This window comes from Pan troglodytes, chromosome 1 (assembly GCF_028858775.2).
Source record: "Pan troglodytes isolate AG18354 chromosome 1, NHGRI_mPanTro3-v2.0_pri, whole genome shotgun sequence".
NCBI classification, from domain to species: domain Eukaryota; kingdom Metazoa; phylum Chordata; class Mammalia; order Primates; family Hominidae; genus Pan; species Pan troglodytes.
In genome coordinates, this window is record NC_072398.2 from 117,369,894 (window position 1) to 117,397,093 (window position 27,200).

Genomic DNA, 27,200 nt, shown 5'->3' on the forward strand with positions numbered 1-27,200 from the left:
ACTAACCATTCCCAGGAGAACCCAGTCTCAGTGTCAAGAGAAAGATGTTAATCCATCTTAGCAACCTAATTACCTCTTAAAAGTACCATCTCCCAACACTATTACATTGGCAATTGAACTACAACATGAGTTTTGGAGGGGCCAAACAACATCCAAACCATAGCAGCAGGTTTAAAGGTAAAAGGATGGGAGAAAAGTACACAGAAGGATATTCTGGAGAAAAGGCACAGAGTGAGCCAAGGCACAAGGTAAAATGCTTGACTGGTTAGAGACGCTAGATTATTTTGTGTGGCTAAGACAAACAAAGCTGGTGGGGAGTGGCAGGAGGTAAGTCTAGAATGGCACAATGGGGCCAGACTGCGAATGGCAAACTGAAGTATGTGATCTTTTATTCTAAAGAAAATGTAGTATGATTAGCACACAAAAAAAAAAAATATTGGCCGGGCGCAGTGGCCCATGCCTGTAATCCCAGCACTTTGGGAGGCCGAGGAGGGTGGATCATGAGGTCAGGAGTTCAAGACGGTGAAACTCCATCTCTACTAAAAATACAAAAATCAGCCAGGAGCTGTGGCAGGTGCCTGTAATCCCAGCTACTCAGTAGGCTGAGGCAGGAGAATCACTTGAACCCGGGAGGTGGAGGTTGCAGTGAGCTGAGATCGCGCCACTGCACTCTAGCCTGGGCGACAGAGCAAGACTAAAAATAAAAATGAAAAAATTATTATCCATGGTATTATCATGGTAGTACTGACTAAAAGAGGGACATGTGTAACAAAATCAGTAAGGAGGGTACTCCAAGAATCCATGTTAAAGTTAATGAGTGCTTGAACCCAAACATAAGGGATGGAAATGATGTAATAAAATACCTTTTGAAAGTTATATTAAAAAATTTTTGGTTAATAGTCTAGTTAGAGGTGAAAGAAGAAAGCAGAGGAGTCTAATGCAATGCGTGACTTGTAGCTCAGGTAAAGGGGTGGCAGGTGACGCTTAAATACTAGAAATATAAGAAGCAGCACAGGTTTGGTTTTATCTTTGAGAACAATGGAGTGGAGGTATGCTTTAGATGCAATTATTTATGGGATATTCAAAACAGATATATATGAAGCAAAAAACTTGGGCCCAAAAAACAAGTTTGAAGGTATATTTGGGAGTTACCAGTAATATAGGTAACTGTTGAAGCTCTAAATATAGAAGACAAACTAGAGGAGCTTGTTTCTTGAAGAATTCTTGTCACACTTGACATTTTTTACAGAGATTTCTTAAAACAGGTGCATATCTTCTTTGGCTAACATATGCAGACTAAAATGAAAGAGTATAGTATATTATAAAACCAATAAAAGGTAAGATAAATTTAGGCCTAAAAATAAAGAATAAATACACTCAGTTGATTCTGAAGCTCTAATTTACAGATGCAAAATTGTACCAGTACATTAACTCATATGTCAAAACAACATCTAGAGAAACAAAAAATGAAAGTAAAATGGAAAAAGATAAAAGAAGTGAGGCAAGGAGAAGAGAATGGGCAAAAGGAGATAGGAAAAACAGGAATTTTTTTTTTAAGGGCTAAAATTTTAGTGAATCAGATGTGGAAAACAGTTGGATTAACATTGAGATCAAATGAGGAAGGAGCAAATAAAGAAAGATGTATTACAAACCAAGAGTAAAAAAGGGAAAACAAAATAACAAAAGCAAAAACTATTTAAAAAGAATAAAGGAAGACGTGATAATGAAGTAAATTTAAAAAGTACAGAATAATAAAAATTGCAAAAAATACCTTTTGAAAATAAACATACTAATAACTTGACAATAAAGTGAAATGTGTAAGACAAACATATCTGTGTCATTATTTAGGAGTAGTGAAAAGTACTCTTAAATAATAATTTGGTATCTAGCAGGCCTGGATTTGAATCTACTTTAACTTGCTAGCTATGTGACCTTGGGCAAGCAAAGAAACTCCTCATAACCATTGTAATAATACCAGCAAAATGCCTTACACTTATGGCTCAAAAAATGAAGGAAATGAGAGAAAAAAGTATAGATTACTACATGGAAGTCAAATTTCTAGTGACTTTTCTAATCCAAACATGAATTGTTACAGTACTTGAAATAAACTTTATGAGAACTGAGTGACTACATTGCTTCAGATAGTTTTATACTGCTAGGTCAACGCTGCCTGACAGTAATAAGAATAGGATGTGAGATTCAATATGCTCATTCTATCTCAAACTCTGTCACACATACAATGACTGCTATTTACCTTCCTCCTGAGCCATCTGGGAAAAAACCAACAACCAAACAAAAGAAAAACCCACCAGGTAGGAGTCAGTTAGTTCTGCTAACTAACTAACCAAAAACCTTAATTGTATGGCCACCAGCACCCTAGCCCTTTGTCATGAAAGCTACCAATAAGGTGGAAATTTAAAATATGAGATATTTTATTATACATGTTTTATTAAACTCTATATGTGCAGAAATGATTGTCCATTTTCCTTCTTAACTTGCTTTTGTAAGACTTATTAAGTAGAAAATATAAATCTCAAGCTCCTTAAATGTGATTTTGAGGAACTGAGACCAAAACAATTTTTTGCTGTGGAACCAGATCCTTGAATGCACTACAGGAAAATATTATTTGATATGAAATTTTTTTGGTACACACAATTTTTCAAAAATATATCTATCTCCACAAAGTTAATTCAAATTGTAGAATTCTTCCAAGTCACAAATGGATTTTTCCAGGCTCTGGGTACTTACCTTTGAGTTCCACATCCTTTATCTCTGGAGCTCTTAACTGAGGGAACATGGACCATTAGGTCATGAACAGACTTTGTAGTCTTTGAACAGCCTGAAACAGTATGTGATACTTGATGTGCATGTACACAGGAACATTTTTCTAGAGTAATGGCACATACTTTCATCAGATTTTCAAAGGTTTCTCAAAATGCTCAAGAACCATTGTTAGATATTTAAATAACCAGAGTGTACAGTGTCCAAATATTTCAAATTTTGACACTTGTAAGATGTCTTAATTAAAACAAGCCATGAAGTTCAGCGTCACAATAACCAGAAAAGCACTTGTGAGAGTAGTTCTATGTCTTTACTTCCTAGTGGTTTACACACTCTTTAACCCATATGGCAATCTGGCTTCTGTCTCCAGTGCTCTGGAATTACTTCTGCCTGTATGATTAAGTTCCTCATTGTTAAATTCGAAAATACATTCTTTGGTATTTATTTGACCTCTTGGTGGTAATATAGTGTAAGAGCACAGACTCTGGAGCCAAACTGCCTAGGTTCAAATCTTAGCTCTATTACTTTCTAACTCTGTGACTTTGGGCAAATTACTTAACTCTCTCATGCCTCAAAGCAGAATCCTTTGTAAGGTTTATTTACATAGTGGTGTAAAGAGTACTTACTTCAAAAGCTTTGGTCAGTGTGAGAAATAAGCTCCTAACAAAGAAAGTGTTATGTAATAGTTATTATCTGGTACCTCTGATCACATCATTTTTGAAAATCACTTGAAATCTGCCTAAGTTTCATTCTGCCTTTGATGGCTCCTTATTTTCATCTCCCTACTTCAGGCTTCCTCCCTAATATATCTTTTATGCCAATATTATGATCACTTGAAACTATAAATCTGATGCCATCCTTGGCCACTACCATTAAGATGGTCTAAACTCCTCAGCATGATAGACAAGTCCCTTTATGATAGTGTACCCATCTAGTTCTCATTCCTCAAGTCTCCTCTGTTGTCTATGCTTACCCTATGGGCTAAGCTGAATCAAGCTGTTACATTTCCAAAATATGCCTCGCTGTCTTTATTCATGCCTTTGCACATGCCATTGACTCTTCCCAGAATGCCCCATTCTCCTTCTCTAGAAAGTCTTCTCTTAACATACTTCTTCCCAAAATAAATTAGGTGTCCTTTCTTAATATGCCTCCAATTACCCCATACAGTATTTATCCCATTCTATTTTAGATGCCAGTTTGGTTGATGATACATTTCATCTAGTCAGATCTTCCCACTGCCTCTTATAAAGAAAACCAGGAGCCATATTATGATATTCTTGTTCTCTAATTTTTCTGCTGCCCTGATCTTAAACCACTTTCTTCTCCCTTTGTTGACAATTACCCCACCCCTTATTTCTTAATTAGCCCAACAAGATTAGATAGAAATGTATCTACAAAGGATATATGTATATAAATTAACTAGATAACAAAACTTCACACTGAAGTGAACATTCTACAAGTATTTATTTCATTGCTGACCATTAGGTTGCAGCATGCAACTCTCAACAATGAGCTGCCCCTCTCCACTCCTATAGAAGCTCCAAATACTATGGTACCACTATGTAGGTTTTCAGCCTTTCAAAGGCTTTTAGTATTAACATCATCATTACTTCAGCAGGAGCCTTTTAGGGACTTAAAAGCACTGATTATCTATAAAAAGTAACTTCATATTTCATGCACAAAATTCCCAATTGGCAGATTTAGGTCCATAAAAGAAAGGAAAAAAATTATTCTAGTTATATAAATTATCAGGAATAAAATAGCATTTCTCCTTGCCTTGTTATAAGGAAATAATATATTTTTCCTTACCAGGAATCAGGATAGTATCTTTGATGATCCCTCAGGGTTATAAAATTGCTTACTGGTTAAAGTTTTTTGCCAAAGATATTAAGAAATAAAAAGTTCGCTCATTTTCCTGTGCAATTTAAAGAAATATTTGCAGTATGTACAGGAATTTTAAGTTATTATTTTAAGTTATTATTGCAGACCCTGGCAATAATATTTAAAAGGCCTATTTTCCCCATTAAAAAGTTCTACCTCAGAAGGTAAAAGGAAATCTCCATCATCCCTGAGCAGAAAAGGAAAAAATCATGGGTACTTTAATTAGTTAATAGAAACCACTGTAAATGAGTTATCTATCTCCAGAACATTCTCAGAGAATTTACACGAACTAAAACAGGAATGAAGTGCTCCCAGAGACTTTTTCTCAGGTAAATGTATTTAGTAGTTTGAGTAGTTGATCTGCAAAAACTTTTAACTTTAATTAACTACATAGATGAATATTTTTTATTTTGAAATTTGAGAATGTCCTAAGAGGATGTCTACAGGATATGAAACTACTGGGTGCAGGAAAATTTTTTAAATGTTAGCAAATTGTGGCAAGAGGAAAACAAACAGTGGAGAAAACTGTGGTAGAGAAAGTAAAGAAGGGGCAGGAGAAAGCTGTAATTATAACCTGGGCCTTCCTTTGTTCTCATGAAGCCAGGGGCCTCTCCATATCCTATACTTGCTCTTACACTAATAACAAACCAAATGCTGCAAAATAAAAGTAATAATGACCCAAACTAATTTAAGTCTTTTGTTTAAGGAGTAAATGAGAGAAACATTTTAGCTTCTTAATCAAGGAGTGCTATAATTTCAAGGCATCTTAATATAATTCACTTACCCTAAAGCAATTGTGCAATAAGCAAATTATAAAAGGAAAACAACAAAGGTTAACTTTCTACAGGGGCCAATAGACAAGATCTGTGGAGCACAGCAATTAACCTTCACATACTGGAGTCTTGTTTAAAAGGCCATCAAAAACTCAGATCACTGAAAATCACAAATGTCACCAACAAAAGGAATGTTGATTAGAGTCAAAAACAAAAAACAAAACAAAACAAAAAAAACACCTTCCCAAAGGACTGCCTTCTTTGAAGGAATTTCAGAATGTTGCTAGCACAGGTTGACTAAGTTAAATCTCATTGATGGCTCCATCAGAGAATGAGAATGCCCCAGCCAGTGCTGTTTTTAAAATGCACTGGGAGGGAAAAAACAAAATAACAATCTACTATTCCCTAATATATATGGCTTGGCACCCAGAGAAAGCCTCTGCCCCCGAAAGAGACTTTCTACATAGGGTTAAACTTCATTAAATGAGGTGCAACCTTTCATTTTCAGGACATCTCTTTTCTTGCAAGGTCTTTAGAGGCAGAAGTTCCACTTGGATTCTAATACACATCTCTGTGAGCTCAGTTTCCTGAAAATATACACCTACTGGGTTCTAGGTTCTCCCTTACCAGTGACTGTATTCATTATTTCACAGCCACCAGAATCGGACATACACTATTAACATGATGAAAAATACAGCTACTGCTGCAGGTTTGGCATAAGTGGAACGCATGTTCAAGTACTTCGCATCCTGGCAGTATTTCTTGGACAGACTGGACAAATTGTTAGCCTTTGAATCCAATGCTGTCAAAGAGGAAAAAAGGAAAACATTAATTAGTCCCTGGAAGTATTTTGCCAAAAGTATTAAGGCATTAAAAATAACCAAAATGAGCAGCACTGCAACAACCATGAATCTTAAATCATAATTTTTATTTTAAGGCTAACATTGCATATACTAATTAACTGATGATGCTGATCAGATTATGTCTGAATTTTTGAGGCTATATAGTAAGGTGGTTAGAAGTGCAGGTTCTGGCCTCAGACTCTTTGGTTCAGATATCACCTGTACAAGTTATGTGACATTGGTCAAGTCATGTAACCTATTTAAAACCTAGTCTCTTCATCTATAATTGGGGATAATAACAGTAACTATGTCATAAAGTTGTATGTACATGAGATTGCCTGTAAAGTGAGCAACAATGCCTGAACATGATAAATTATAATAATTATTACATGTTAATAATTATTATCTTCATAATCTTCTAATGGTCTGAATCATATTCTCTTATATTTTGAAAAATGATAATGATAATCCATGTAAAACAAACTCAGATAACCATAAAATTCAATTAACCAAACACAGTCTTAAGCTATACTTCAATGATGACTGCTAACATTTCTAAGATTCTCCACATAGTAGAGACTACTATGAAGTTAAAGCTATCAGGATTTATATTTCAATAGACATAGGAAAGTTGTAACTAAAATACGATAAGTACTACAAAAAAAAACGCAAGTAAATTAAGCTTTTTAGTATTTTCTGGCAAGTTTTTTCACCCCCAAGGACATTTGTAATGTTGTTATCTTCTTATAACAGTTAACTAAACACTTAGAGAAATAGCCAGATAGACACAAGCTAGACCATATTAAAATATAGGGCATATTTTAATAATAAACACAAACTCCATTTGACATAATAAATTCTGATCAAACTTTTCACTTCTTTAAATTTCAGAAAAAACTATTTTGCAATCCAGTTGTTTCTTCCTTAAAGAATGCTTTTGGAATATTTGGAGTTGCTTAATAGAGACTGGTTTTGATTGGGAAACATGGCGTTACTTAATAACACAGGCATGACAGCCACGTCTGAATTAGCAACTGATCACATGAGTAAGAAAAACATCTAGTCACGGAAGAAGAGTCAGGGACTGAGAAATAACCATGACAATGCACAGGGCATCTTTTTACAGAGCCTACAAGAATATACACTTCACTGGACAGGGATTTTAAATTATTGTGTTTGCTGCTATATCCTGAATGCCCAGAACAGGGCCTGGTATATAGTTAGTGCTCAATAAACATTTGCTAAATGAATCTAAATCTGCTGAGAATAACTCAGCAGAGGAACAATTATTAGACCCTATGAAACAAGTCATAGTTGAGAGAATTTATATATGAACATTTTGAAATACAGGATAACATAAAGACAAAGCTATTGCTTGGAGAAGTCATTTAACAAATATTTACGTGACAGGCACCATGTGAAGTGCTGAGGATACAACAGTGATCAAAATGTACATGATCCCTGCCTTTAAGGAATTTAGAGTCTTGCATGAGTGATACAAGAAAAATTCCTGTGCCTGTCTACTTTATCCCATATAGGAATTGCAAGTCTGTATGACAAAACCTTACACACTCACTCACTCAAAATTTGGTATTTAAAGAGTGTGAAGGTAAATGAATAACTGCTCACTACTCAAAAAAAGGTTAAAGTTTGTAGTTCATAATAAAAGAAAACTCACTTACTAATGAATATATAGCATGGCTGAATTCAAAAATACTTATTAAGGAACCTATTTGTGACCATTTCTGTGGGGGATATATAAGGAGTATGTGAAACAGATATAAAATACATAAGCACTATCTTTAAAGAGCTTACATGTCCACATTAAACACTTAGGTAATATTTAAATATCAGGTAAATATACATATACTTTTAACCTAATTTTACCTAATTACCTACACTTTTAAAATTATATAAAGGGCTGGGTGTTGTGGCTCATGCCTGTAATCCCAGCACTTTGGGAAGCTGAAGTGAGTGGATTGCTTGAGCCCTGGAGTTTGTGACCAGCTGGAACAACATGGCAAAACCCCATCTCTACTAAGAAAATACAAAAATTAGCCAGGCGTGGTGGCACATGCCTGTAGCCCCAGCTACTCAGGAGGATAAGGTGGGAAGATCGCTTGAACCCAGGAGATGGAGGTTGCAGTGAGCCAAGATCGTGCCATTGCACTCCAGCCTGGGCAACAGAACAAGACTCTGTCTCAAAAAAAAATATGAAATTATATAAAAATATTTAATTATCCAAATATGTTTGCCTACTTTAATATAAATATATGAAATATATACTTATGTTATATGGAAATATATTTAATATATATTAAATATATATTTAATATGGTAAGAGGTATTTAATAAATATATTTAAGGTAAATTAGGTAAACACACATACATGTAATATGTGCTAAAACCATTATGTTACTAAGTGCTTTAGGAGTTTAAAGTACAGAAGAGATTAATGTGATACAGGCTATAAGGATCAGAGAAAGGTTCTTTAAAGAGACAGTTCTTATGGAGGTCTTACAGAACAGGTCCAGCATAAGGCAGAATAGACCACTAAGGATAGTAAAGAAGCTGGTGTGGCTACAGAAGAATGTTTGTGAACTAGAGAATGACAGACATTTGCATCTTCCTTATTTTCCATATGTAGAGCACAATGCCTTACAAATAACAAGCTCTCAATAACAATGGCTGACTGACGGAAAAATAAGTCAGACTGGATCTTATCTTGTAGTCCCAGATTTAAAAGTTTTTCAGAGAGGAATGCCTTGATGAAAATGGCATTTTATAAAGATTGATCTGGCAGCAGTAAAGTCTCCCAAAGAGGCTACTCAAAAAACCACTGCAATACATTGTTGAGTTTTCTCTCATTCATTTCCCTTAATTTATACAAGTTATATAATTTAATTAATTTTGTGAATATCTTAGAAATAATCATTGCTTCTAATATGGATGAGTCCTTTACACTGTTCCAACTCAACAAAAACTAATCATGCTAGGAAAAAAAATATATTGGGAGCATTGTAATGTAATGTACTTCTGGGACATAAATTCTTAACAGTTCTAGGTAGAATCTAATAGCATAAAAGGCACTGCAAAATAAGCTATCCTTGTCTATGGAATGAGAACCATTTCTTCATAAGACTCATTGCTTTTAGATACCTGAGAGTGCTTCTCCTCGTTGTAACACTTCTTCGATATTGGCCACCATGATCCTCTGCACATCTTGCAATTCAGTGTTGATGGAGCCTAGGTTTCTTCGAGCACGACTGTCAATGTAGAGCTTCTTGGTTTTCTGAATGAAAGTATCTAGAATGATGAAGAAAACTGACCATTTCTTTCATGGCCATCAAAGTACTGAGGTAGGAAATTGAAAGTTCTGAGTTGGCCAGGCACGGTGGCTCACACCTGTAATCCCAGCACTTTGGGAGGCCAAGGCAGGTGAATCATGAGGTCAGGAAATCGAGACCATCCTGGCTAACACAGTGAAACCCCGTCTCTACTAAAAATATAAAAAGTTAGCCAGGCATGGCAGCACACGTCTATAATCCCAGCTACTCAGGAGGCTGAGCCAGGAGAATCACTTGAACTTGGGAGGCAGAGGTTGCAGTGAGCCGAGATCACACCACCACACTTTAGCCTGGGTGACAGAGCAAGACTCTGTCTCAAAAACAAACAAACAAAAAAACCCAAAACAGTTCTGAGTTTATTCCTGGATTTGCCACTGTCCATGGTTAACCAAACTCTTGGTTGAATATCAAAATCTAGGCTTTGATTATTTCATTTGTAAGATGTAAAGGTATAATTAGACGACCATTCAGGAGAAATGTCCTTTGAATACCTTTAAATTAGAAGTATTTGCTATCTAAGGCTGCTATCAGAATCCTTAGAGAAATTAAGACCCACTATAGTAAGCCTTTCCTGAAAACAGAAATTTTCAAACAGTATTCTGAGGACCCTTAGGCTAAGTGTTACTTACCTCTACACATTCCTTAAAAGGATGCTGGTAACACTCTAGCATTATTACAGCCTAACATGGCAAAAGGGTTCATGATCATTAAAAAGCTGAGAAACTTTACCTTATTTTCTCTAATATACATTCCCAGTTTCATTCCATTCTTAAGCCTCAGGTAAAGCAAATATGTAATAGGGAGTTTTCCAAAATACCAATATAAAACTGAACTGAAGTCTCGGCCAGGCACTGTGTCTCACATGTATAAATCCCAGCATTTTGGGAGGCCAAGATGAGTGGATCACTTGAGGCCAGGAATTCGAGACCAGCCTGGCCAACAAGGCAAAACTCCCATCTCTACCAAAAATACCGAAATTAGCTAGCTGGGCATGGCAGCGTGCACCTCTAGTCCCAGATATTCAGGAGGCTGAGGCACAAGAATCACTTGAACCTAGGAGGCAGAGGTTGCAGTTAGCCAAAATCATGCCACTGCACCCCAGCCTGGGCAATAGAGCGAGACTCTGTCTCTAAGTAAATAAATAAATAAATAAATAAATAAATAAATAAATAAATACTGAAGTCTCATCCATCTTTTGCTCATATCAGTATTTCTCAAAACTATAGGAAGAATGACTTATTATTAAAGATATTTTCAACTTTTGGCAAAAATCTTAATTTAAGTGTGCTGTACCCCTTTCATTTGCCTCTTTAGATCTCCTCTCTGCCCTCCTGCACCTTGCTTTCTGCACTGGGAAGCTGACTTGGATGAAGCGCCTCAATAGACTCCTTGCTCTGTGCCAGTTAGGTTCAGGCAATGAAGAAGCCCCAACAGTAGGGAAGAAAGAGAACAGACAGTGAGTGATGTCTGGGTATTTATTCCCCTGGCTTCTTTCAGAGAAGGAAATAACCTTCTTCTGGAAGTATCCCTCTACCAAAAGTTACGCTCCTCTCAAGTTGGCCTTCTCTAGAAATTTTCTCCTTTTCAGTTTCAGAAACTGCTCCTCCCCCTTATACATTCAGGCCTAGGGATGGCAACAACCAGTATGCTACTGGTCAGAGGTTACTGTACCTTGTAATTCTCCTACAGCCTAGTCATATCTTTGTATATAATCCCTTAAGCTAATTTGGGTGTGCCATCTGTTTCCTGTATGACCCTGATACATTTGTCTTATTTTTGAGGGAGGTTTATGGGAGTATTACTGTCTATAAAAATAAAATTTGAAAAACTGGACATTATATAAAGCAGCACTTGGAGAGTATATAGTTATGAAACACTAGAGTGTTTTTCCAAAGCAAGATGACCCATTTATCTAGCAAACTTGAAACACTTCAAAAATTCTAAGCCAGTAAAACCAATTTCTCTTTTAACTAAAAATTTCAGCGATATAGCCTGATCCTACTTGTTCTCACTCCCTGTACTTACTGTACTTAGGACATTTCCTTTGATCCCTTACCATCAGATACTTTACCAGGTCTGATTAGTAATTAGTCTTTCTATAATTCTTGTACAAATACAGACACCTATGCTCACTATTCCTGAATGTAGTAAATATTATACCCCAATACCATGAGTACCAGGTATCTTCTATTTCTTTGTTATGTTTTGTTTTTTTAATTAGAGGATCTTATTCTACTAAAAGAAACAGAACATCATTCTTTCTGATTTCCCAATTCTGATCTCCATAAAATGAGCCTTATTGTGAGTGTGAGTCTGTGGACTGGGGTAAAGAAGAACTCAGCCATTACATGCCAATCAAGTAGATCTTTAGGCACAGTTCCTGTCACATGTGACTCTAAAGAAGAATCAAACCAAATAACAGAAAGGGCAAAAGGCAACAATTTCTATGGGGGAAAGATCAAAAGACTAGAGAAAATTACTTTTCAGAACAAAGCCTTAGTCACTCAAAAAGACAAAAAGAAGTGGAATGGAAAAGGAAGCAGAAGCTAAAACTTCAGCAAGTAAACATCAGAAAAAATGTATAAATATTATATCAGTGTAACAAATAGCTTCTCCATATTGTTTGCTCCCTTGATAGAGAGAAGTGAGGGGCAAAAACTCACCAAATTCAATAAAGGAATAGAGTCGGGACACAGTGGGCACCTTCTTTCCATGCTGTTCATAAATTCTGAGTGCAAATCTTCTAGGTAGGCAAAAGCCAACTTCTTAGGGAAGGCAGCTTCACATAAAACCAAATAACACACCCCCTGCTCAATAATGTAGCTGGTGAGACATAAAAAGCAAGACAAAGTTGTCTGTAAAGTAATAGCACTGACAACAGTTTAAAGCAGAATCTCTGTACCATGCAAACTTTTTAAAAAATCTAGCCTAAATACTTTGAGGCTGGCTAAATGAGAGTCAATTTAAAACCGCAAATCCTTGGAATCAGAAAGCAAACATCTTCCCATTATTAGATGTATATTCTTTTTTTTGTTTTTTTTTTTTTTTTTTTTTCTTTTTTTTTTTTTTGAGACGGAGTCTCACTCTGTCCCCCGGGCTGGAGTGCAGTGGCATTATCTCGGCTCACTGCAACCTCCGCCTCCCGGGTTCAAGCCATTCTCCTGCCTCAGCCTCCCGAGCAGCTGGGACTACAGGTGTGCGCCACTATGCCCAGCTAATTTTTGTATTTTTAGTAGAGACGGGGTTTCACCATGTTGGTTGGCCAGGATGGTCTTGATATCTTGACCTCGTGATCCGCCTGCCTCAGCCTCCCAAAGTGCTGGGATTACAGGCGTGAGCCACTGCACCCAGCCTATTAGCCGTATATTCTAAAAGGAGTATTTAGACATATTTATTATAATTTTTCATCCAGTAGATTCTCTTTTTTTTTTTTTTTTTTTTTTTTTGAGACAGGGCTCTTTCCATCACCCAGATTACCCAGGCTGGAATGCAGTGGCATGATCTCAGTTACAGCAATCTCCGCCTCCCAGGTTCAGGTGATTCTCACGCCTCAGCTTCACAAATAGCTGGGATTACAGACACCCACCACCACACCCAGCTAATTTTTGTATTTTTAGTAGAGATGGGGTTTCACCATTTTGGCCAGGCTGGTCTGAAACTCGTGACCTCAATCGATCCACCCAATTCAGTCTCCCAAAGTGCTGAGATTACAGGTGTAAGCCACTGGACCCAGCCCATTACACAATTCTTCAACTAACATTTTAAACTTTTATTTTAGCTTGAGGATGTATATGTGCGGGTTTGTTACCTGGGTATATTGCATAATGCCGAGGTTTGGGGTACAAACAATCCCATCACCCAAGTACTAAGCATACTACCTAATAGTTTTTCAACCCCTGCCCCCTCCTTCCCTCCTCTTCTAGTAAGTCCTCAGTATATTTATGTCCATGAGTGCCCAATGTTTAGCTTATAAACTTATAAATGAGAATATACAGTATTTAGTTTTCTGTTCCTGCATTAATTCACTTAGGTAATGACTTCCAGCTCCATCCATGTTGCTGCAAAGGACATGATTTCATTTCTTTTTATGACTACATAGTATTCCATACTGTATATATACTACATTTTCTTTATCCAATCCACCACTAACATGTACCTAGGTTGATATCTTTGCTATTGTGAATAGTGCTGCAATGAATATGCAAGTGCATGATTTTTGGTAGAAAGATTTGTTTCCTTTTGGATATAAACCCATTAATGGGTTTGCTGGGTCTAATGGTAGTTCTGTTTTAAGTTCTTTGAAAAATCTCTAAACTGCTTTCCACAGTGGCTGAATTTACATTCCCACGAACAGTGTATAAGCAATTCCTTTTTCTCCACAGCCTCATCAGCATCTGTTGTTTTTTGACTTTTTAATAATAGCCCTGTGACTGTTGTGAGATGGTATCTTATTGTGGTTTTGATTTGCATTTCTCCAATAATTAGTGATGTGCATTTTTTCATTAGTTTGCTAGCCTCTAGTATGTTTTGAGAAATATCTGCTCATGTCTTTTGTCCATTTTTTAAATGGGGTTATTTGTTTTTTGCTTAATACTTAAGACTTTTTCTTGAAAAATTCAGAGTTGTGACTCCATCCACCCTTTGATTCTATATGGTAAACTAGCATACACATATTTAAACTCTTTCCAGCCACAAAGGAAAACACTGTAACTGGAAATTTCTGTGGATAGAAATGTAAGGTTAATGACATAATGTTTACTGGGTACAAGACTAATAAGACTCCTTAATTTACAGTCCAGGAGAACTCTGTAATCAACTGGAAACTTTTCAACAATGGAACTGACTTTCTTTTGTGATGATGAGCGCCCATGCACTCTGGAATGGGCTATATGATTACACATCTGAGAAATTCTTAGAAAAATGTTAGGCTTAGAAAAATGTTGGTTTTCCAACTTCTTTTTAGCCATAGTATACACACACACACATGCAAATATATATATTTATATATGGAATATGTATATATAACAAGCAAAACTTATATTCAGAAGGCCAATGTATATATCAGATAAAATCAGAGGTTCTTTAGTTTAAGTAGGAGTTTGCAAATATTTTCTCCCATTGTGCAAGTTGTCTCTTCACTGTGTTGTTTCCTTTGCTGTGCAGAAGCTTTTAGTTTAATACAGTCCCATTTGTCTACTTTCTTTTCTGCTGCCTGTGCTTTGAAGTCTTTGCCATAAAGTCTTCGCCCAGGTTCATGTCCTGAAGCATTTCTCCTATGTTTTCTTCTAGTAGTTTTATAGTTTAGGGTCTTATGCTTAAGTCTTTAATCTACTTTAAGTTGATTTTTGTATATGATGAGATAGGGATCTAGTTTCATTCATCTGATGAGGAACTAATATCCAGAACATACGAGGAACTCAAACAACTCAACAGCAAAACCAAAAATAATTCAATTAAAAAGTAGGCAAGGAACAGAATTGACATTTCTCAAAAGACATGCGAATGGCCAAGTATATGAAAAAATGCTCAACTTCACTAATCTTCAGGTAAATGTAAATAAAAACCACAACGATATATTATTTCACCCCAGTTAAAATGTATATTAAAAAGACAAAAGTCAATAAATGCTGTTGAGGATGAAGAGAAAAGAGAACTTTTATACACTATGGAAAACAGTATGGAGGTTTCTCAAAAAACTAAAAACAGAACTACCATACAATCTAGCAATCCCACTGCTGGGTATTTCTCCAAAGGAAAAAAACTCATTATGTTAAAAACTTATCTGTACCCCCACGTTTACGGCAGCACCATTCATAATATCTATGGATAGATAATCAAGAGAAATGTCCATCAAGAGAATAATGGATTTTAAAAGTGTTTTTACACACACACACACACACACACACACACACCATGGAATACTATTCAGCCATAAAAAAGAATGAATTTCTATCATTAGCAGCAACATGGATAAATCTGGAGGACATTACGTTAAATAAAATCAGTCATGCACAGAAAGATAAATATGTCATGTTCTCATTCATATGTAGGAGCCAAAAAAAATTCTTGAGCTCATGGAAGTAGAGAGTAGAATTGTGGGTATTAGAAGTAGGGAAAGGTAGAGAGAAGGGGAGGATGGGCAGAGGCAAGTTAATGGATAAAAAATTACAACTGGATAGGAAGAATGAGTTCTGGTGTTCTGCAGAACTGTAGGGTGAATATGGCTAGCTATAACTTACCACGTATTTTCAAAAAGCTACAAGATTTTGAATGTTCACAACACAAAGAAATGATAAATGTTTGAGGTGATGAATATGCTAATTACTCTGATTTGATTACACATTGTATACATGTATTGAAATATCACTCTGTATCCCATAAATATGTATAATTATTACATGTCAACTGAAAATAAAAGGAAAAAATTTAAAACATAAGGAGGAGTTTAGGGGCCCAAAGCATTATATATACTCCCATCCTTGCCCTTTCCATGTGGCTCCTGAGGCATCCTAGGGCTCCATAAAGGATAAAGACTATTATATGATCTCTCAGGCCCCTTAAAATAATATTAATAATACAGCTGTCTTATTCCTTGCTTGGGCACCTGAGTTAACTGGTCTCTTTGCTTTTAGTCTACACCATCTTCTATACCATCAGTTTTATTCCCAGAGACTACAGATGACCATATTACCCTGCTTACAAACTCTAAGGGTTCCCTAATACCTACAAAATAAAATCATACTCCATGGTATTATATTTACAGCCTTTCAAAACAAGTGTAAGCAACATTCTATCATATATTTTAATAAACCAAATGGCGGACTGTTTTCCAACATGCTAGGTTCTTTACATATTTGTGGACTTCTGCTTATATTGTTTTTTCTAACCGTTAATGCTCTTTTAAATACCTGGAGAAATCCTGTTCATTTTCATATGTTCATTTCTACCATAATTTTTTCTGTGAAACTTCTTTATATATACTCCCCTCCTCTGTCCCGTTTCTTCAAACTTACCCCCTACAAATGGGAATTTGTTCCTTCCTTCTCTCTGTTCCCAAAACATTTCATTTAAATCTAATTTACAACATCTTTTCAATTAAGATATTATAGTATACTTGTTTGAGTATATGTCTCTCTCTGTACTAAGAGAACAGTGTTAAAAGGTATGGACATTAAATGCAGGACTCAGTATAAGGTCTGGCAAAGAATAAACCCTTAATAGCTCTTGGATGGAAATAAAGGATGATATGAGATTATGAATGTCCTAAAGGAATCAGGCAGAAGAAAATCTCTTCTCAATTCCATGAGAACTTTCCTAGGTCTTGGTTCTCTAAACCATGGTGAAAATGAGGATACTAGATATTAAGTGAGTGACTATTTTTGGTGTTGAAAATTAGAGTTCTAGAAAATATTTCAGATATTATAAAAATTAATACATCATAAAACATAATGTCCAACATTTTCTTAGCCAATTGCCTAGGGTTTTATTTTTGTTTTGATGTACTTTTTACTTGTCTTTTATAGGTAGAGAATTTTTGTTTTGTTTTTTAAAAGTGAACATAGCAGCTTCCTCCCTGGCCTAAGTTATCTTACTATCTAAGTCCCTAAAATAGCAAAGATTATTTAACTAATCCGTTTTTATTTTCCTCTGATGCTCTTGTACTCTTTTCCTTTTTAATCCTTCCTATTTTGTCAGCTTCAAACTTGGCATGTATTAAACATTAAATACCAATTATTTGTAGATAATTTAAAATCCAATAATGTTCCTTTGAGTCCTCTATCAGCTGTATCATTTATAACCACTGATTAAGATGCTCTTATCTTTTATAATTTTCTTTTTTCAAAATAATAATAACTAATAATTATTGACTCTTCCCATGTGTGTCAGACAAGATGCTAAGTAATACACACAGATTCCCTCACAATCCTCTCAAACCTCCTATGTTTATTTTCACTACTTTATAGAGGAAACTGAGGCTTAGAGAAGTTACGTGAGCTGCTCAAAGTTACACTGTTAGGAAATGTTTGAGCAAGGGTACTAACCTACACATATCTGGCTCCAAGACAGTCCTAAAGCAAGAAGTTATCTATTATTGCATGATGGGCACAGCATAGACACACGTTAACAGGTTAAATTACTGTAAGCATGCTGATAAAACCAACAAGATGTCCATTTTGTAGAATTAGAGCCAGAGAAGTTGCTCCTCCCAAAAGACAACATTTTTAAGTAATCTTTACTTTTTAAAAATTATTATTTTTTATCAGGCATTCTGTTACTGTATTTCACACTTAAATAATCATAAAGAAATCAAGATTACACTCACTGAAAAGTCATGGCTCCTCCTTCCAAGGTACATCTGGTAGGGGACTGTTCATTCAACTTTCGAAAGAGTTACTTAGCCTGACTCTGATACTGTTGAAGGTCCCGGCCAGACTGAAAGAAGACATCTTCATGTAAGAATTTTCCACAAAATGCTGTATCAATTAGTGAGAAGCATCATATTATGAGGACACTCTGAATGAGGTCCTTCATTTACAGGTAAGTAAGATTCATTTTAACGGAGGAAAGACAACCTACTTTCAGAGTACAGAGGAAGACCTAACCCCTACTTCTTCAAGATGATCGCATTAGTTATTTGCTAAGAAGCAAAAGCATATACCTCAAATACACTTAAGCACTCTTAACTTTCAATCCAGTGTTCTTTCCACTATTAGGACAGTACTCTCCTCCTAACCCATTTCATTTGCAGTTATTGGCACAGAACTACACAGCATGTGCTATACTCAGGGGAATATCCTAGGAACAAGATTGGTGAATTTCATTTTTATGTTGGAATATCCAGCAGAACCTTCCACAAGTGTTACCGTTTTTAGCGTTTAAACAAAACTAAATGTGTGTACTAGTGACTGCAAATTATTATGAACACTTTGACTGCAATTACATAAAAATGACCAAGGGTAGAGACAAAGATTAGGATGTCAGATACCCTTTACTGAATAAATCTATTTGGTTCCCAAGTTTGGACAGCAAAAGTTTGAATATCGAGGGATATATGCAGACAAAAATGAAAATAATAGCATTCATATGTTATAATTACAGGTAATATTTTCCTGAACAATTTCTAACTGCTTTTACAATTATTTTTGTTAAAAAGAGGGGGCAAATCTACTGGAAAAAACAGCAGTGTCATTTCAAAAGAAGAAAACCATGCATCTCCAATCTACTAGATCCAACAGGGAAAGGAAGTGCCTGAAGAATGGGAAGCAAATAGACATTGTTTTTCCATCCACATGTGGGGTAGGGGAGCTTTCTGCCAGCTACCCAGCTATAGTCTGAATGTTTGCTGGTATCCCCCACAAAATTCATGTTGAAATCCTAACCCCCCAAAGTGATGGTATTAAGAAGTGGGACCTTTGGGAGATGACTAAGTCATGAGGGTAGAGCCCTCATGAATGCGATTAGTACCTTTATAAAAGAGACCACAGAGGGCTAGCTTGCTCCATCCACCATGTGAGGAAACAGCCAGAAGGTGACATCTATGAACCAGGAATAGGCCCTCAATAGTCACCAAATCTGCTGGTGCTTGATCTTCACCTTGCAGAACTAGAAAAATCAATTTCTGTCATTTATAAGCCACCCAATTTATGGTATTTTGTATAGTAACCCAGACTAGGACACTGCCATGTGATGCAAAGAAATAATCCTATTTTGGAATTATTTATTTTACATAGAAAGAATAGCCTCCCTTTGGCAGATGTTTAATAACTAAATATTTAAGTAGAAAAGTATTTATGCTAGGGTCTCCCAGGATCTGAGGTCTAACTTTGATAAAGTACAAAGTGATATCTTATAATTGTAGATAGTGTACTGCTAAGCTGATAATAAAAACAAGGAAGCAACAATAAAATGATAAAGTGGCAGATCAGCAAATGTACAATTACAGGATAATAAGATTCTAAGCAATATGTAAAAATGGTGAACTGGAAATTTCAATATGAATAAGAAGGTGAATAAGCATGAGGTGAACCAGGGGAGATAGGCAGAGTCCAGTCGAGGTATTAGTTTGTAGATTTATCTTGTTTAATACCACTGTTATGGCAATTATTTGTTTTATTGACATATATTTGTTATATATTTGAGAAATAGTTCTATATTAACATATGTATGTCTGTCTGTATGTACAGTTTTATATATTAAACAGTACTTTATAATAATTATATCAAAATTATCATATTAAACAGTACTACTAATATATGGCCAGCCAGTAAGAGTGAATACTGTCATATGCTTTTAGCCAATAAGAACTAGTGCACAATATTCTATTTTCCTAAATTTGAATGGTACTTACCAATCTTTTTGTTTCCCCAGTGCCATTCTGAAGAGATCTGAACCCATAAGAGTAGATAAAAAGCATGCAAATAATGTTGGGAATGCTACTCAAGTGCCAAGAAAGAATATCAACATAGATCGGTGATTTTCAACCTTGGCTTCACAATAGAATCATTTGGGGAAATCTCAAAAACAAAACTACTTATGCCCAGTCTCCACTACCAAACCAATTAAGTCAGCATCTTGGAGGTGGGGCTGTGACATCGGTATTTTTTACATAACTGCAACCACAGGTGTTAAATATATGTTCTTTGCTAAAGGCAGGTGAGAATCTTAAAAGGACTAGTTGAAGAAACATGGAAAAAATTGCCACTCAGATTGGTACAAATCCTTTGACTTTACAAGAGGCACTGTAAACATTACTGTAACCTGAGAAAAAGACTAACAACTGTATCAACTATAAGAAACTGGCCAAAAGCATTCTGCAATTTCAGGAATTTGCAAACAGCAATGTAAAGACTGCCAATATACAACACTGGGGATGTATTTATAGGGATTATGGTATGCCAACCAACACCTTACCATGCTGGTTCAGTTAGCATTACCATCCTTGAGAACACAATGCTAGCACAATCTTCATGGTTAAATAATAATCTTTCTGGCATATTCATACAATGGAATACTATGCAGCCATTAAAACAATGCTGTATAGAGTTTAATGATATGAGAAAATATTCATTAAACACTGTTAAGTGGAAAAAATTAGGTGAAACAGTCTTACGGTATTAGCTATTATTTAATGTTATACACACATACATATGTTTAAGGTCATCCACCAAAATGGATATAATTTGAGTACAGATTATAGTTAATGAACACTGTTAACATTTTGGTCATTTTGCTTTTATGTATTTACTGAACTTTCTATAATATGCACAAATTAATTTTGTAATGTGAAAAATCATTCATTCATTACATATTTCCATCCAGTGTATCAATTATGTGCAATTCTGATCTGTGAACCTTTAAGAAAGGCAAGATGAGGCTGGGTATGGGGGTTCACGCCTGTAATCCCAGTACTTTGCGAGGCCAAGGCAGGTGGATCATGAGGTCAGGAGTTCAAGATCAGACTGGCCAAGATGCTGAAACCCCATCTCAACTAAAAATACAAAAATTAGCCAGGTAGGGTTGCAGGTGCCTGTAATCCCAGCTACTCGGGAGGCTGAAGCAGGAGAATCGTTTGAACCTGGGGACCAGAGGTTGCAGTAAGCTGAGATCACACCACTGCACTCTAGCCTGGGCAACAGAGTGAGACTCCATTTCAAAAAAAAAAAAAAAAAAAAAAAAAAAAAGGCAAGATGGAATTAGAAAAGATTCTTCAGAAATGATCAAATGAAATTATTAAGTGTTCACTTTCTGCCAGCCACTGTTCTGAACACTTTACATTATTTAACTCGTTTATTCTTCATGAGGTGATTAGAATTATTATGTCAATTTTTTACTTGAGAAGTCAAACTTTTTAGCCTCTAAGCTAAAAAGGGAGGAACTAGGATCTGAATGCAGGCAATCTGGCCCTGGAGCCCCTACTCCTAAGCATTATGCTACCCTAACTCTATAATTGAAATTGTTTCAATAGTAGATCCACCTTTTAGGTGAAGTCTTACTATGTAATTCTAACTCATTGGAAATGCTCAAGAAACCATGGGGCAGCTCTGATCTAGATCTCACAAAACAACCTAACCACTGTTTTACATACTGACCTTTAGTTTGCTTTCAAGATCAAAGTCACAAAGGGCCCACAGTTAGCCAGTCCACCTAAAAATATTTAGATATCCTCATTCTGTTTTCTACTTCATCTACAAAAGATTAATGAAATTTGTATATGATATAATTATGAGATATCTATTAGTAATCCAATAATGCAGTGGATCAGAATAACTGGAAAAACTGTGAAACAAATTTGAGGTTATCCAACAGCAAATGTAGGATTTGGATCTATATATTACAAAAGATAGAAGGTAGTAACTTGACACACAACCACAATAATTTTCGTTGCTGTCACCTAAGACTGCTGAACAACTAGTTGTATCAATAACAACTTTTGCCTTCATAGCTCTTATCATTTTCATAGCTGAGTTCAGTGGGTATCAATACCCATTGAACTCAGCTGGTCAAAGACCAGCAGCAGCAAGAACCAACCACTCTCCTCTAAAAGCAGTTACAGTAAGTGGATTAATCAACCCTCAGTGATTGGGAGCGTGAGACAATTTAACTGTATAACATGTTATCTATCTGCTTTCTTGGAGCTTCCTGCTGCCTATGTGGTGAGATCTAACACTTTCTTCAAGTCTGGACTGCCCTTCACGATGCCAGAGGAAAATGAAAGAAAATACAATAATTTTGAGGCAGAACAGAAAGGTAGATAAAGAAATTGCAAAAATCCTAAAAGGAGAAACACGCCATAAAAGGAATGAGGAAAAAAGATAAACAGGGTATCAGTTAGGGAGTCCACATTTGAGAAGAAAAGCTCATCTCTCTTCCTGCCCTAAGTCTAAATTTTCAGTTAAACACAGAGGAAACACCCTGTATAAAATACTCTGTCTACATTATTTTGTAAATTTTACTCTCTATTGTATTATCTGAATAACTGTCCATCTTCGGTAATATGGCAGCTTGTACAGGCACCTAGTAAATACCTAAAATATGATATCTATTATCAGTGTAAATACTGAAAGTACACTGATAAGAAAACAAAAACATACAAAAATGAAAATACATTGAATTATCTGGCCTGGACAATTAAGGTGATTAAATATAAAACTGTTTGGTTGAGATATCTGTTTATTAAAAAGTTATTCCTGGACTCCTAAGAGGTAAGACATCATTAAAAGGCCTTAGAACAAGGCAGTAAAGTACAGTGGTTAGGCACTAAAGTACAGTGGTTATTAAGTTTTTGTCTGAGTCGACAAAAACTTAATAAAAACCACTGGGTCTCAATTGGGGTGATTTTGCCCCCATGAGACATTTAGCAATGTCTAGAAATATTTTTGTCATCATACAAACAAACAAAGTGGGGAAGGGTAGTGGTACTACTGGCATCTAGAGGGTAGAGGCCAGGAATATTGCTGGACCTCCTACACAATATACAGAACAGTCCCCAAGAACAAAGAATTATCCATCCCCAAATGTCAACAGTGCCAAGGGGAAAAACCCTGATGAAAAATTTCATTATGCCACTTATTAGCTGTGAATTTAGGCAAGTGATCTATCCTCTCTAAGCCTCAGAGCTTCCTTATCTATTATTGGAGATTTTAATAGTACCTGTTCTAATATGGTAGTATGAGGATTAAATAAAAAAATGAACTTAATAGGCTTAGTACAGTGTTTGGTATGTAGTAGGCGCTTTTATAAATGTTCTGTATACTATGAAAATAGTAAAAGTAAGCCTCAGATTCAGATCTTTACAGACATTAAAAGTTTAGGCAAACTTTATTATTCAAAGTCAAAATTCCTAAAGGAAAATACTATGGCACTACAATCACAAAAATATTTGTGTGTAAAATTTCTTTCCTTGTCAATTAAACAAAGCATCCCATCTTGATAAACCAATATGAAATCAATACCAAATTTATAATTAAAAAACAATAAATCAATTAATTTTTCAATAAAGTATCATGGCAGAGAGTAGGGGCCACTAATATTAAGGAGACTTTCAAGTTCACTTTGTATTCTTTGCCAACACTGGAATTCAATGCAATAATTTAAAAATTGACCAGATTCCATCCCCCCTACCCCCAACACACAGCCACCCACTGTAGGAAAACTGTTTTTTAGTCAAACTACACATCCTTCAAGGATATTTCCCTGCACTATCTACTTTGTTCAAATCATATTCCTAGGTTCATTTGAACAATTACACTCCTTCTGCAGGATGGTCCTAGAGTATTCCTGAAAAACATTTCACATTAGCAAATTGGGGTATGTTAAATTGTTCACGGTTTATTTCAAAGATTAGACTTTGTTTTTATGTAATGAATAGAATACATTTCACTTAGCATGACCTGCAACTTTATTATCTGTATCACCACTCTCCTAAAAGTGAAAGTAACTATATTTCCAAATCAAACCTAAAAAGGCATATAACCAAATAGAATAGTTCCTTACTACTGGATCCTACTGTTACCTTAGTGTCATACCTTCTGGGAAGACTTTCCTGATTTCCTAAAACCAACTTAGATATATTTTCCATGTTCAAGCACAAAATCCTCTTCCTTCTCCTTAGCAGTTAAACTACATTTTAATAGTTCGTTGGTTATCTGATTTTTCCACTAGACTGTAAGCTCCACAAAGGTAGAGACTGTGTACTCTAACTCCCTGCATTAACACTATGCCTGGCACATTTGATGTGCTCAGTAAAAATTTTTTGCATTAATATATGAATGAAAAGTCCAACAGAAGAAATGTGCAAACTATTTTTTCAATATCTCATCTTTTTTTAAGGCTCAAGGTTTTACTTAGACTGTATGGAAAAGTAAAATAAAATTGATCACTTTAAACAAATTATATAAATTCCATTCTCAGCTTTGTCTTCAGAACCTCCCAAGCTTGCTCCAGAAACTTGTCTTACTTCAGAAATTTCCACTGTGTTTCTAAAACACAAAACAGCTTTCTTTTAAGACATCTGGAGTTGGTGCTGTTTTTAATCAGTTCAGTATACTTTTGAGCACCTACTAGCATAAAGCAGCTATTGTAAAAGGTATGGATAACAAAGAGATGATTAAGACCCGTCGTTTGCCCGCTAGGAAACTCAAGTTATTGAAAGACAAAGAAAAAAATAAGTTACAATGTACTGCAGGAATGTGGTGCGGCGTACTGGAGAAGGTGGGAACTGGGGATAATCCTGAAAGAATGTGATGTACTGAACTTTAACAGGTGCTTTTATGTGGCAATATTACCTCACCCACTTTCAAAAGATGTCAGCAAGCTAGGTCAAGGATCAGGTGCCACGTTATAGAGTTGAAGAACTTGGCTGATTTTTTCCCAGGATTTATCCATCAGCAGTCCTATTAGCAGCAGAAAATTAGAAATCCTGAATTTTAACAAAGTCCCTAAAGAGTCAAAGAACACTGGGTGATCACAATCAACCAAAGCTACCACTTCTCCAGAGCGTTTTTCTAAAGAGAAACAGCTAACACAAAACACTTAACTCCTCCTTCAGGAAAGATTTCCTCTTCGCCGGTAGTCTCTCCTACACTAAAAGATAAAAGCGCACTTCAGAGAGGTCGGGAGTGCCCGGGAAGTCACAAAGGTCTCCCGGTCCTAGGAAGGAATCCGATGCTGAGGGCAAAGCGCGCTGACAGAGACTTGGGGTCGCGGGTCGTGAGTAAGCAGCTCACCTGTTCGTCCTCCTGCATCGAGGCGGCCAGCGGGAGCCCGTCCGCCACTCGGGCGATCATTGTTAGCAACACCATCTTCACAAACTACAGGGATCCAACACTGGCCCGGAAGGCCCTTGGCGCCGTCCTCACTTCCTCCGCCGCGACAACAGTTATACCCTATGTCTCAGTTACCGGAGATCCAGCTGCTTGCGTCTCCGCTTCCCGCTGAGGTGGCCGGAAACAGCGCAAGAGCTTTCCACTACCGGTCGCCAGAATTGGCTTCCCTCAGAGAACCACAACTATCAGAACACTGGTTCCGCGATCTGCCTTCCACCTTCTTAACTTCCAAGGTCTGGCCGGGTTTTCTGAATTTGAGGCTTCGAATAAGCCTCGCCCTTTGAGCGGCCATTGCACCCAAGCTGAATCAGAATTTTCTAGTTCCTGAAACTAAGTCTTGGGAGAGAGCTGGGAAGGAGGGTGGGAGTTAATGGGTAATCCCCATTAACCACTAACCGTTAACCATGAAGGGTATGTAAAAAAAGGAAAACCCTGAAAATTAGGCTATTTTCATATTTATTTTTTTCTGTTTTCTATGTTATATATTCTATAAAATGTTCTATATTTATATATTTCTAGACAAAGATTTTTGTCCATTTTTGCTTGTTTGTTTATGCGGTATCCCCACCAGGCTCCTTAAACAGTTTATGGTAAGAAGTCAATAAATATGTGTTGTATGTGTGAATAAATGAACAAGTACAGGACATCTTGTACCACCTAGGTCAGTCACCTACAAAAAGCTAGGATCAGGCCGGGCGCGGTGGCTCACGCCTGTAATCCGAGCACTATGGGAGGCTGAGGCGGGCGGATCACGAGGTCAGGAGATCGAGACCATCCTGGCTAACATGGTGAAACCCCGTCTCTACTAAAAAAACACAAAAAAATTAGCCGGGCGCGGTGGCGGACGCCTGTGGTCCCAGCTACTCGGGAGGCTGAGGCAGAATGGCGTGAACCCGGGAGGCGGAGCTTGCAGTGAACCGAGGTTGCGCCACTGTACTCCAGCTTGGGCAACAGAGCGACACTCTGTCTCAAAATAAATAAATAAATAAATAAATAAATAAATAAATAAAAACTAGGATCTCTGATATATCTAGGTGTTCCCATCTCTTTGTTTTTTGGTGTCCCCATCTCTAAAGTGGGGATATGATCGGCCTTTCAGGGTTTTAATGAATATTAGATGAGAAAATCTAGGTGCAAGGCTTTCAAAAGCTAAAAAAAGAATTATACAAATGCTTTATCATTGCTTAATAATGACTACTCTTTACTAAGTGCTTACAGTTAGTTCTCGCATTAATAGAAACACTGTTAAGTATGTTCTAGATATTAGTTAAGCAACCCAGTAAGCTTGTTTAGTATTATATCTCCACTTTGTAGTTGAGAGGAAAGCCTCGGAGAGCTAGCAGTGATGGGAACAGGATTTGAGCTCAGGTTCAACTTCAAATCCTGATGTGATTCTGTCTTAACTTGTACCCATTAATTAAAGAGCTCAGGCTTTTGTTACCTTTTATATTGGCCTTCAGCATTAGAAGAAAACTAATATTATTTTTGTGTGGCATTTTCTTTATTAAAAAGATTTTTATTTCAATAGCTTTTGGGTTACAAGTGGGTTTTTGTTACATAGATGAATTATATAGTGGTGAAAGCTGAGATTTTAGTGCACCCATCACCCGAGTTGCGTACATTTTACTTAATAAGTAGTTTTTTAACCCTAGGTCCCTTCCCACCCTCCGCCTTCTAAGTCTCTAAAGTCCATTATATCACTCTGTATACCTTTGTGTACTCATAGCTTAGCTCACACTTAAGTGAGAACAT

General features: G+C 36.4%; 1 protein-coding gene across 1 annotated transcript; it reads right to left on the minus strand.

The window, feature by feature from the left end:
• Window positions 1–4,226: 4,226 nt before the first annotated feature.
• Window positions 4,227–25,594, minus strand: SEC22B (SEC22 homolog B, vesicle trafficking protein). The gene is given in 6 exon segments (XM_024353853.3): window positions 4,227–6,237; window positions 9,437–9,583; window positions 12,288–12,347; window positions 12,350–12,447; window positions 17,948–18,057; window positions 25,350–25,594. Coding segments are annotated over 6 exon segments (645 nt in total). The 5' UTR covers window positions 25,425–25,594; the 3' UTR covers window positions 4,227–6,082.
• Between the last annotated feature and the right edge of the window lie 1,606 nt (window positions 25,595–27,200).